At 43.1% G+C, this 13,208-nt stretch overlaps 1 protein-coding gene across 1 annotated transcript; it reads right to left on the minus strand.

Annotated features, from left to right (window-relative positions):
- Positions 1–3,148: 3,148 nt before the first annotated feature.
- LOC130490296 (vomeronasal type-2 receptor 26-like) lies at positions 3,149–12,071 on the minus strand. Its single transcript, XM_056864123.1, has 6 exons — positions 11,863–12,071; positions 10,227–10,518; positions 8,268–8,513; positions 5,958–6,167; positions 5,050–5,176; positions 3,149–4,050 (listed from the first exon to the last, which is right to left on the minus strand). The coding sequence occupies exons 1-6, from the start codon at positions 12,069–12,071 to the stop codon at positions 3,149–3,151; spliced, it is 1,986 nt and encodes a 661-aa protein (XP_056720101.1).
- Positions 12,072–13,208: the final 1,137 nt, after the last annotated feature.

A 13,208-nucleotide genomic window follows, 5' to 3' on the forward strand; every position in this document is an offset into this window, starting at 1 on the left:
TTCTTGGAAGTAAAGCATTCATTTGGCACTTCATGCTGCCTCATTATTATTAAAAATGCCTATTCAGTTTTGCGAGTATACTTAGTTGCTAAAATAAAATCAGACATTATCATCAACTCTACACAAGTGGAGCCATGACTTCCTTACAGTGGAAAACAATTATCATCCTGGGAAGGGTGCCAATGAAATAGAACTTCTTGGGAAGTACAGACAATATGAGATGCAATTCCACCAATTAGGAGTTCACCTGGCTGATGCCACTGATGTGGAATCTGAGGGGAAATGTTGCCCGTGCACTTCATGCTATGTACTTCATACACCACGTGCGGAAGCAGCATCTGTATCAGCAGCAACATCTCAGACTCTGCCAAGTGAAATCCAAGAACACCTCTCTCTCCACATATACTGTCCTGGGTCTCCTCTACAGCATCATCCTTAGTTTCTGCCTGGTTTCAAGAAGGTGGCTCAGATGGCGCCTGATTGTGCCAACATTCTTTTCAACAGTGGACGTAGGAAACGTTTCTTTCGTGTCTCAACCTACTCCTTTGTATCAAATTCGAGAGTTATTGTGTACTGGAACAAAAATTGCCTCTCTGCAGTCTCTCATTTTAGCTGAGAGTGGTTCAGAAGAGGATTTTATAAGCAGAACTTAAAGATTTTATTTCTGATTTGTTTTCTGTTTCCTTCTTGAAAGCTATTGGAACTGAGACTGGGCAAAGAAATTGCAGTGATTTTGATAATTATAGTGGTGGTTATCTCCTCTGGAAGACAGCTAATATTATTCTGGGATAATCATTTGCAGCACTAGTGAAGCAAAAATTTTTTTTTCTAATTTCATCCCAGCTTCTCTATAGTGAGGCAGCAGTTGGAGTGGGGAGCTCAGAATGACTAGCAGGGCCCCCACCCACCCATGATGCAATAAAAAAAACTGGGCGTCTCTGAATGGAAGTGAAAAAGCAAGAACTATGGTCAACTTCTTGGATGAATTTATTTATCACATGAACACATGAAGCTGCCTTCAACCGAGTCAGACCCTTGGTCCATCGAAGTCAGTATTGTGTACTCAGACCAGCAGCAGCTCTCCAGGATCTCAGGCAGAGGTCTTTCAAATCACCTCCCTCCCTACACCCTTTAACTGGAGATGCCAGGGATCGAACCTGGGATCTTCTACATGCCAAGCAAATGCTCTACCACTGAGCCACAGCCCCCTCCCCATAGGCTGGAACATTTCTGCACCACTTGTCCAGAGAACCAATTCAAAGTGTTTGACAAAGTGAAGCATGATAAAGCCATAAACAGCATAGAAAGTTCCAAGAAAACCAGCCTAAAAATCCAGCAATAAATCCTCAAGTTAAACCCTGTGTTCTCTCAGGTTAGGGGCAAACGATCAAAATGTTTGACTAGCAACCCGGCTTTTAACCACTTGGGAAAAGAGAATAAGTTTGGCCTTGCACCTCAGTGTCAGGCGAGCCTCAAAGGGAAGGGCATTCTACAGGTAAGATGCCAAATTGACAAGCCGTGTTTCTGAGCACCACCTGCCTCACTGATTTAAGCAGGGGTGCGGAGAGCAGGAGGATCTGAACCGAGAGGGAAACATTAATAGATGGGATGTACAGTATGGGAGGAAGTGGTCCTTTGTGTCCTCCAACTGCAAGCCATTGAGGGCCCGAAAATAAGATTTTGCACTTTGAGTTTTGCGAGGAAATAGACAGGCAGCCAGGGAGGATCTTTCTCCACTTTCCTGACCTTTCAGAGCCTGTGTGATGTAGTGGCTGGAATGTCTGACTAGGATCAGGGAGAGCCAGGGTTGAATCCCCATTCTCCACCTGCAGGATGCTGCTTGACCTTACGCTGGTCCCACCCTCTCAGCCACACTTACTTCACAGGGTTATTATGAGTATGGACTGGCAGAGAGTGGAACAGTGTCTGGTTCTTTTGGGCCCCGTAGGAAGACAACTCAGAGTATAATGTTTGTGAAACGATCACCCGTTGTTCTGTTGCTGCCGATTTTTTGCTATGAGGAAAAACTGCTCATTCAGCATTCAAAGTAGCACTGCATATCGCAAGCGCAGGATTGGCCAGCAGGGGAAATTTGCACATCATCCCCAGGTCCTGGCTGGGATCTCTTTTGGAGGATTTGTTTGGTAAAAAGCTTAACCTCCAGAAACAAATTGAAGAACAAGGTGGCCAGTGGGTCCTTTCTGAGCATGTGTGAAATGGTTATATTTACATGTTCCTGAAGGAGGTGATTTGTTAGCATGCCTTCCAATCTGATTGCAGGCCTGGTTGTGGGACAGAAAGGGTCTTGGTCTATGGTTTTCATACAGTTTGGCTGTGACAGCTAGATCATCCCCCTGCTGCGTAGTGGGTGCTTCTGCCTCAGGCCAAAAATAACCTCATCAGGAGGGGATGTGGTCTGGCCCCCCTTTCTATCGGTTTGCCTCTGCCTGTCGACCAGCTGAATTTCGGTGGGGAGCGGCAAGAATTGGCAGGTGATTGCTCGTCATTGGCGGGCATTTGGGATCCTTAGGGAATTACCAGCAGCAAACAGCGGCCTAGACCTCTGTCTCAGGCAATACAGAAGTGCCATTTCCAGACTACAGGGGAAGTGACATCCTCATGTCACCAGCAACCTCATGGACGATCTGGTATCTGGGAAAAAAACTCTGGTAACAATGGTATCACCAAGAACAGAGGCTTAGGCCTCAGTTTGCTCCAAGCATATTCTTCCCACCCCACTGCGGTTGCAGGGGCATATCTGACACCCCAAATCTTCAATAAGCCTGTGCAATAACAGGGATGCCAGAAATAAGGTTGATGGTCTTTGATTAGGCCTCTCAGTACTCTCTCTCACTCTCACTCTCTCACCCAAAAAATCCTGAGCCAGCATTTTTGATTTGAGATTTACAGGAATGAAACATTCAAATGTCGAATTTTTTCCACCTCCCTACCGAAGAATTCTCTAAATGTGTCTTAGATGCCTATTACAGAATAATTTCTTGGAAATGTTTCTGGGTTTCATTCTATGCATAAAATTAAATACCCACGGATAAATAGATAAATAAATAGATAAAAACAAAATAGCCACAGATAAAAACTAAATAGATTCAGATAAAGATAACAGCTGCAGAACAAATGAATGAAGGGTTTAATGATTTTTCCTGATCAGCTGCTCTCTTTTGTTCAACTCAGGCCTCAGAAGGATGACATAGCATTTGGGAAAAAAGATGCAGCCTAGTAAGCCAGCACTGGAAGCTAAGATGGAGAAGATCTCCACGGCCACAGTGTCTCTTCCTTGAGTGCTCAGGTAGGTGGGGAGAAAGGACAGCCAAACACTGCAGAAGACCAACATGCTGAAGGTGATGAACTTGGCTTCATTGAAACTGTCAGGCAACTTTCTGGCCAGGAATGCTACAATGAAGCAGACGGTGGCCAGAAATCCCATGTAGCCCAAGACACAGTAAAACATGGTGGCTGACCCTTCATTGCATTGCACTATGATTTCTCTATGCAGTGAATGCATGTCCACTTCTGGAAATGGAGCAGAAGATCCTAGCCAAACAGCACAAATGCCAACTTGAACAAAGAAGCAAAAGATAACAATAGACCATGCCAATTGCTTCCCCACCCACTTTCGAAAAACGTTTCCTGGCTTAGAGGCCATAAATGCCACCACGACTGTAACCGTTTTCGCCAAGACAGTAGAAACAGCGACTGAGAAGATGATGCCAAAAGTCGTTTGTCGGAGGAGGCAGGTCACCTCATTAGGCCTTCCAAGGAACAGCAAGGAGCAGAGGAAGCAGAGAAGGAGAGAGATGAGTAGACAGTAGGTGAGGCTCCGGTTGTTGGCTTTAACTATGGGGGTGTCCTTGTATTTGACAAAGATTGCGAGCACCAGGGCTGTGATCAGGGAAAAGGAGAGAGCCAAAAAGGTTAAAATTATGCTCAAGGGTTCTGCAAAGGAAAGGAAATTTGGAATCTTGGGAATACATTGGACTTGTCCCAAGTTTGGATAATGACCATCAGAGCAAGTCATGCAGGAATCTGTGTCTGAAAGGAGAAGAGAACCTATTTAGACACATTCATCATATAAAAACAATTTTATGAGATAGTACCTAACCTTTTATGGTCAACCCTTGATGAAATAACAAAAAAATCACTATGCTGTGTACAATCAACCTGAAATGCAAACGTTTTGTATAGTTGGTTCCCTTTAAGATCTGTTCCATAGTAGGTGTCTTTAATCGGACATTCTTCTATAGCTGGTTCACCTTTATGTAATCAGATACAGTTAGGATGTGTTTCTTTTCAGGAACACTGAAGAGACTGTAAAATAATGTTATACCTGGGAAGACTACTAGATAGTTTCTCCTAGAAACTGGTAGGTTTCTTTATTAGTCACACCATGATTTTTACAGTGTGTAAATATGTGTTAGTTGTCAATTATTTATGAATCTTTGTAGCAACTGTTTAGTGGGCTGATGAAGACACCCTCGAAATGGCTTCCAACCTGGGTAACTGTCATGGTTCATAGAATTTTAAGTAGATAATAAAAAACAAATGTATGAAGTTTAGTGACAGTTATTGAAGTTTAGTGACCTTGTATGTTTATTGGCCTACGTGCTGTCATTTGCAACCCTTGATTAAAACAGTTTTGTTAACCTATCCTAGCATTGACTTTCAGGCTATAGACATATATTGATATGAGAGTGTTAATCCCATTGTGGTGAAAGGACCTTTCTGGGTATTTCGGTGTTCATGGTGATACTTCTCAATCTCATACCCGGTTATCTCTTTCATTAAAACAGAACTATGCCCTTCTTCTGCCCGGGAGATGTCTTTTCTTTAGAATCAAGGTCCCATTATTTCTAAAAAGTATAACACAAATCTCTGGAAATAAATGCAGCAACGCAAGGCATGTTCAATACCGAGGAGCCTTTTCATGTGTCCCCAAAGCGCAGATGTTTAAATGCCCTCCCTTCAGGCAATCAGTCCAAAAAACATATTGGGATCTTCAACGGGAGTCATATGAATAAGAGCATTTCCTACCTTCTTCGTCTGATATTTTCCCTTCTGGACACGGATCACAATCGTAGCAGCAGAACGGTTCCCCTTCCTTCTTTTTCTTGCTGAAACCAGGCTTACAGTTTTCATTACACACAGATAAGGGAGGCAGCTGTCATTGAAGAAAAAGAGAAGGTAGAACTGAGAAGATTTGGGGAGTATTTTGGCTCGCAATAGCTGTAAAAAGTTGTCAAGTTAATGGGAAGAGTAATATCTCTGATATCAAGGGAGAGTACACGTTACCAAGAAGACTACTGAATCAACAGAGATTGAAATGTTGCGTGCCCAGTGAGGGTGGCATTCACAGCCCCTTCTTGAATCTCTAGGAGAAAAGTCCTTTGGTGGCCAGGAAGGGGCTGAACCGGCATTGGGGGCCCCTGCACCAGCGGCTGGCAACTTATGCCTTGCAGAGTGGCCCCAGTGGTGGTGGGGAGGCCCATACACTGGTCTCCCACTGCTGCCAGGGCAGCGCCACCCATGGACGGTGGATGGGCCTTCCGCCGGTGTTCCACCAGCACAAAGCCCTGCGCTGGTATCCTGGGGGTGTTGCTAAGACGTGCTGGGGGGCGGTGCCGCCGATAGGCAGCTTCCTGTCCCCTTTCGGCTTTTTTGCAGGGTTAGCCTTGCTGTTCTCAATGGAGCAAAATGCACCATTTAAAAAAGAAAAGCCTCCAAAATGCCAGGAACCAGATTTGGAGGTGCCGCAGCAGCGCCTCAGCCACGCCTCAGTCCCCGGCCATGGAAAGCTCAGGAATGGGCAGCCCGTGTCTCAATCAGAAAATTCGTGGACTAAAAAGGTTGTTGAGTCTGTTTGCTATCTTCCTTAAAGCGTCTGTCTACTCATTTCATTAAAGTTTTGTATATTTTGAGAGACAGTGGAGATTTTTTCTCACCTGTGTGAGGTGTCTGTTCCACTGAATTCTGTCCTCGTCGATGGTAACTCTTTTACTAAGTGGAACCTGAGGATCCAGCCTCCCGATCTTGACTCTGACATAGGACTCATTTGGAAAAGTGACCATATTGGTAATATCAAATCCACCTTTCAATTCTCCATGTTCATTAAAGGTCACTTCATCTCCGGCACTGTTGTTGAATGCAATTCTCTGAAGAAGTGCGTGGAGCTTAGTAGAAAGATAAAATGTATCAGGGAACCTGGAGTGATTTTCATGGATTGGAATGACCTCACCAATACTTTTTAGTTTCAAACAGATTTTTAGATTACTTTCATCAAAGATGGAAGGTTTTCTATGGATTCAAGTATTTTGGTTGCTCATGAGAATAAGCTTCCATGGCCAGTTACAGGACAAAGGAATGAAGTTTGATTCGGGGTGTTTCTGGAATGAATACTGTTGAAGGAGCTTCCAGAAAAATCCGTTTTGGTTTAGCTGCATCCAGAGTGCATTTTTTTGGCCAGCAGCATTCATATCGCTATATATACGCAAATGAGCCTATCCATTAGAACAGGGTTGGGGAACTTCCAGGCCTAGGGGTCTTTTAAGGCCCATGAAATCATTTGAACTGGCACTTTGTGTGTCCTGGCAGATCTCTAGCTCAGAAGGATCTAAGACTGGTGATCCGCCCCTCCTGTGGACAGGAACAGCCTCTATTCAAGGCAGATGTGATTTTGTTTTGCTCAGAAAAAGAAAGGAAGAGTCATCAGGTATGAAGCTTCTATGACTGCCCAAGAAACTGTGTTAACCCTTTCCCACCCGGGCCATGGAGAAACGTATTCCCTCTGTACTTCCAGAGGCCTGGGTGTGGAAGTGGCGACAATGGAGGTGTTAAAGGGGGCAGGGCCAGAATGCACGGGGTGGGGGGAGTTCTTAGCCAGTGTGTCCTCATTTCATCCCTGCAGGCGGAGGTAGCAGGAGCCGGCTGTGGAATCCTGCCCTGACCGTGCGGAGCAGGAGTGGCGTATGGCTGGACGGCTATGCCCATCTGGTGCAAAAGACCATCCTGTGCCACCAGGTGGACAAGCATGCCACCGGTTGGTTGCCTACCTGCTTTCCACAAGGGAGGGGAGTCATCTGGGGTAGCTGCCTGCTTGGGGCTGGGTTGGCTAATTTCTAAGTTGATAATTTTGTATGGCCCATGAATGATGTTATAAACCTCCAAATGGCCCTTGGTGGAACAATGGTTCCCCACCCCTGCATTACAAGGGCAATAGGCATGCCCCCACCTACCCTACAGAGCTGCAGGAAGCCAAAGGAAGCATGAAGAGAAGCAAAGTCTGCAGGAGCTGGTCAGAAAATGACAGAGGGTCAGAGCTTACCAGGTGTTGAGATGTAATTTCTCACTTTTCAACTCCATCTCTAGATTTGTGCTCTACTTAGTCAGAGGGAAATACTCCCTGACCCCAAAGGAGTTCCCATAATTTCCATGGTTTTACCATGGAATTTTGGGGGATTCTGACAGCATCATGCTGGGGACAGGGGGTTGATGTCACTTCCGGGTTTTCACACAGAGGTGATCTCGAATTGTCAGTAACACTTTTTCAACGGCCCCATCTCTTTGCAACCCTCAGCATGATAGGGGATTTTCTTTTGTCAATGAAGAGCAAGTACCTTCCAAGGCGGCACATTCAGAGAAGCCAGGCTAACCCCTTCCTCCATGCCTCTATGGTTGGTTCTGGCAGACGCCAAGATGTGTAGAGCATGTGCAATGACATAGACAGCATTATAGATACTGTAGCTATGGCCACTCATGGTCATTTCAAAAAAAGGTGCCGGGACAGTCTCCAATCTCTCCTCTCCCGTGCATGTGTCTTCCAAATTTGTTCTATTAATGGAATCTAGTAATGCACATTGAAAGACTTGTTCCCAGAATGTCTTGATAAAACCATCCCCCTTTGCCCAGGAAGGTTTTATTTGTTGGAGAAACTTATGGAATCCTAGGATATCCTTGGAATGTATTGTGAAGGAAAGAGCACCATGAAATATTTGTATATTTGATAACTTTTGTACAATAGTGAATGCAAAGTCAATCTGGGCTGTTGTAATCCACACCTTTCCTGTAGAGGTTCTCACCACATAATCAGAACCTGTCACATTCATTAAAATTGTGGGAATAGACATAATGGTTGCCAGCCAGGCAAGGGTTGCACTTTCTCCATGGAGAACAATTGCATTGGCTTTGCTATCCAAGAAATCTGTAGTACTACTGTCGAAATATTTTAATATAAAATTTATGTTATCCCACCTGACCTGTATTATGGCTTTTTCTATGAAGGCCACACAGATTCCTTTCCTGGAAAGCATCAACGCAAATGCTTGCAAAAAACGGTCTCCTACTTCATTATCCATAGTGAAGAGCCCAACCCATTTCCAGCCGAAATGCAGAAATAGCTGGACAATTCCCTCGTACTGAAGGGCTTCTTGGGAGGCCGTGCGGTAAAAGGGAGGGAGACTGGTTGGGTTATCCACTGCTGATTCAAATGAGCCAAAAGAAAACTAATAAGAAAAAAAATCATGTTACAGAGGGAGAATAGGAATACTTCATTTATCACCTTCTTGTTTCAGAAGCTCTTTAAATGTTACCTCAGTTCTTGGTCCTATAATATTGGAAACATAAACTGCATAAAAGACTGTTTTCCAGACTGTTGCACATCTTCTTTTTCCTGCATGTTTCCAGCTGCAGCTAGTGAACATGTCTGGATCCATGGCAGTGTTTTACATTTTTGTTTTATTTTTTAAAAATATTTATTAGCCATTTTCTCACCTTAAAGAACTGAAGGTGGCTTATAGTGTGGATAAAACAAATATTATAAAAAATACATAAAAGATCAAAATTTAAATGTCAGTCATGCCCAATTTCAATGTATTTCTCAAAAGATATCCCCATATCTAAATGGTTTGTCTTTTTTTTTCTTTCACACAGCAAGAGGTACGAATTATCCGGAAGCCATTAAAACCTTTTTGGGGAAAAATGAACCAATGATACTTTATGGTACTGTAGTTTGGGTCGAAGATATTTCACACAATATTGATTCCTTTTTGTCAATTTTTTGGGGCATATAATCATATTGCCTAAGTGTGTATCAGGTATAGCTGTTCAGCAAGAATTTGTAATCCCTTCATTGGAAGAAGGTCAGTATTTTCTACTCTGACTGGCAGTGGCTCTCCAGGGTTTCCGCAGAGGTCTCTCCCATTAAGTACTGCCTGATCAGTTTAACTGGAGATGTTGGGGATTGAACCTGGGACCTTCTCTATAACAAGCAGTTGCTGTCCTACTGAGCCATGTCTTACTGCTTGTTCACCAGTAACTTTCTATGCTAATCTGACAATTATTTTTGACTAATTCTTGTGAGTGAAACAGAACCTTGGTTTCAAGATGCCATTTAATCAGTGTTATATTCTATGTAAAATCCAGCAGTGCTCTTGCTCATGGGCACGATTCTGGCATTAAACAGATTGGATTCAAGAAGACCATGTTTGAAATTTATATTTTTTTAAATTGGAGCATATGGTCAATACAGGGGAAAATATTGATTTGTATTGTCCCTCCTTTTGATCATGACTTTCCCTGACACTATTCAGATCCCGCCTGGATGTGGAAACTGGAGTCATGAAGCTGATTTTAGTTTTTTAGTCGTATCCCAGAAGAACCAGATACCTCTAGTTTTGGTGTTCAAAAGAGGATTCTGAGTAGAAACAAAAATGTTGCCTTGTAAGAATGTTCTTCATAATCTGAGATGCCAAAACCCACAGACAAATGTCGCCAGATGTGTTTGAATCCTCCACATTTCCTTTTCCCTGCAATCCTTCTTTGCTTCCATTTTGAGTAGCTACCGTAATAAGCTTAATACCGTAATAATAAAAAGTAACTGTTCACAGTACTTAGAAAGGATTATCCAGCAGATGGATGGAATTGGCCAATAATCAAACCATGCATTGAAGAGAATCAAGTATTGCAACATCCTCCCCCCCCCAAAAAAAAATCATCTCAACATATTCAAGTGGAATATTCCACATCCATCCTGTGAAATCCTTCCTGACAACTCTCACTTCAAGATGCATATCACACCCAAATGCAAAGTAACATATTTCACCTCTCCCTCTATTTTTTGCTTACTCTTTTAAACCCTTGGGCCTAGATCGAAAAGGGGTCTTCAATTGCATGTGAGATTTGTGGAAGTCCAAATAATCAGAGTTCTCTGATCATACCTGTGGGATCTTGTAACGACTTAAGAGAGTTGCCATGTCTGTTGAGGTTTCAGAACTATATCCCCCAATGACACCGATCATTTTTTTCTGGGTGCCACACTTGTAGTTTGGGACAAGTTCTTGTGATGTGAAGAGTAGGTCCAGGGTGGTCCTGTAGGTCCATTTCAGATATATATAGGAGTCATGGATGTGGAACCCAAGAGTGACATTGGGCAAGATATTGGGGTTCTTGTTGATCTCATGGATGGCAAACACCAAAGTGAGGATGTGCTGGTAGAACTTTGTTATCAAGCTGCAACCAAAATCAGTTATCCTTTAAAAAGAGAATTCTTCAACATACGGCATCTGTATTGGTCACAGATGGATCTGAGAACACAATAGGGCCCCAACTAAATCTGAGAAATGGCTCATCTGGAACACTTTTCATTTCCCACAGCACAATGCTACTGGGAAACCCACAAGCTGGACAATGAACCATCAGACATTCCCACTGCCCACCAATGACTGGCATTCAAGTGGATACTGTAGGTTCCTCTTAGTTAGCAACACAAATGCCCCTGAATAGATCCACAAATTTGTTTTGCACCCCTTGAAGTCACAGAATCCAGCATCCTTCAACAGAGTGTGTGTCAGCAAGTCCCATGTTTTCTGTGAGGAATTACTTTCTTATGTTTCTCCAGCATACTGCCAAGTAATTTCATTCAGTGATTCTGAGTTTTACTGTTGCATACATATTCTGAATCTATTTTGTCCAAACTGTTTGTATTCTCCTTCTAATCTATTTCTAATTTGTTTAACATATGCCCTCATATTTTATCCTAATTAGAGAAGAAAAGTTGGTTTTTATACCACAGTTACCTCTATTTGATTAAGGAGACTCAAACCAGCTTCATATCGCCTTCCTTTCCTCTACCAACAACAAACACCTTGTGAGACAGGTGGGGCTGAGAGAGTTCTGAGAGAACTGTGACAAGCCCAAGGTCACCCAAAGGATTCATGTATTAACCGCTACACCACACTGACTCCATTTTAGTTGGGTTAGTTAGCATGAAGATTAGGTTTTGCAAGAGGATGGGGCAACTTTAGGGATCATTTAACCAGCATTTATCTGGATAAGCGGCTTAGGGAAAACAACTAAAAAAGAGACAGGGGTTCAAAATATAGTATTTTTATAATTTTAAAGATAAGAAGAAGAATCACACATGCGCTAAATGACTTATTAATGCTCAATTCACACAAGAACTGGAGGAAATAAAGGGTGGAGGGGTGCAAATAGAGTTAGGGTACTTTGGGCAATATTTACCTATCCTGAGGGGTGATGTCTGGTAGAAGCAGGGTGAAGAAGGGAGGAAAAGGGATCAGCATTTCTTGGAAGTAAAGCGAGGAGACCTTACATAAGGAAGGGCTTGGGGTTGGATCCAATGAATGGTGAAAGGGCCAATATTTATAGTAAAAACCTGTTCCTTCAGAAGAGCAATCAAAGTTTCTTTGTCCCTGGTAAAATGTTCCTTTGGCACCTCATCCTGCCTCATTACTATTAAAAATGCCTATTCAGTTTTTGTAAGTCTACAGAATTGCTAAAATAAAGTCAGACATCATCATCAACTCTATATTAGTGGAGCCATGAAGTCCTTACACAGGAAAACATGTATCATCCTGGGAAGGGTGCCACTCAAATAGAAGTTCTTGGGAAGTACAAGCAATATGAGATACAATTCCACCAATTAGGATTTCACCTGGCTGATACCACTGTTGTGGAATCTGAGGGGAAATGTTCCCCGTGCACTTCATGCTATGTACTTCATACACCACGAGCAGAAGCACCATCTGTATCAGCAGCAACATCTCAGACTCTGCCAAGTGAAATCCAAGAACACCTCTCTCTCCACATGTACTGTCCAGGGTCTCCTCTACAGCATCATCCTTAGTTTCTGCCTGGTTTCAAGAAGGAGGCTCAGATGGCGCCTGATTGTGTCAATATTCTTTTCAATAGTGGATGTAGGGACTTTTTCTTTCATATCTCAACCTGCTTCTTTGTATCAAATTCGAGAGATATTGTGTACTGATACAAAAATTGCCTCTCTGTAGTCCCTCATTTTAGCTGAGAGTGGTTCAGCAGAGGGCTTTATAAGCAGAACTTAGATTTTATTTCTGGTTTGTTTTCTGTTTTCTTCTAGAAAGCTATTGGAACTGAGACTGGGTAAGGAAATGACAGTGATTTTGATAATTATAGTGGCGGTCATCTCGTCTGGAAGACTGCTAATATTGTTCTGGGATAATAGTTTGCAGAACTAGTGAAGCAAATTTTTTTTTTTATTTCATCCCAGCTTCTTTACAGTGAGGCAGCAGTTGGATTGGGGAGCTCAGAATGACTAGCAGGGCCCCCGCCCACCCATGATGCAATAAAAAAACTGGGAATCTCTGAATGAAAGTGACAAAGCAAGAACTAAGGATCATTTCTCCTTGGATGAATTTATTTATCACATGAACACATGAAGCTGCCTTCAACTGAATCAGACCCTTGGTCCATTGAAGTCTGTATTGTGTACTCAGACCAGCAGTAGCTCTCCAGGGTCTCAGGCAGAGGTCTTTCAAATCACCTCCCTCCCTAGACCCTTTAACTGGAGATGCCAGGGATCGAACCTGGGATCTTCTGCATGCCAAGCAAATGCTCTACCACTGAGCCACAGCCCCCTCCCTATAGGCTGGAACATTTCTGCACCACTTATCCAGAGACCCAATTCAAAGTGTTTGACAAAGTGAAGCATGATAAAGCCATAAACAGCATAGAATCATTAAAAGTTCCAAGAAACCCAGCCTAAAAATCCAGCAATAAACCCTCAAGTTAAACCCTGTGTTCTCTCAGGTTAGGGGCAAACAATCAAAATGTTTGACGAGCAACCCTGCTTTTAACCACTTGGGAAAAGAGAATATGTTTGGCCTTGCACCTCGGTGTCAGGCGAGCCTCAAAGGGAAGGGCAT

This window comes from Euleptes europaea, chromosome 18 (assembly GCF_029931775.1).
Source record: "Euleptes europaea isolate rEulEur1 chromosome 18, rEulEur1.hap1, whole genome shotgun sequence".
Taxonomy (NCBI): domain Eukaryota; kingdom Metazoa; phylum Chordata; class Lepidosauria; order Squamata; family Sphaerodactylidae; genus Euleptes; species Euleptes europaea.

Excerpts from the sequence above, each read along its gene's own strand:
- LOC130490296 (XM_056864123.1), bottom strand. The coding sequence starts at position 12,071 with ATGTTGCTGCTGATACAGATGGTGCTTCTGCTCGTGGTGTATGAAGTA. Across the intron at positions 10,519-11,862 it reads GATGATACATGTTTTCCTGT|CTTGATAACAAAGTTCTACC; the intron begins GTAAGGACTTCA and ends TTTTGGTTGCAG. Across the intron at positions 4,051-5,049 it reads GAAAATATCAGACGAAGAAG|ACACAGATTCCTGCATGACT; the intron begins GTAGGAAATGCT and ends TTCTCCTTTCAG.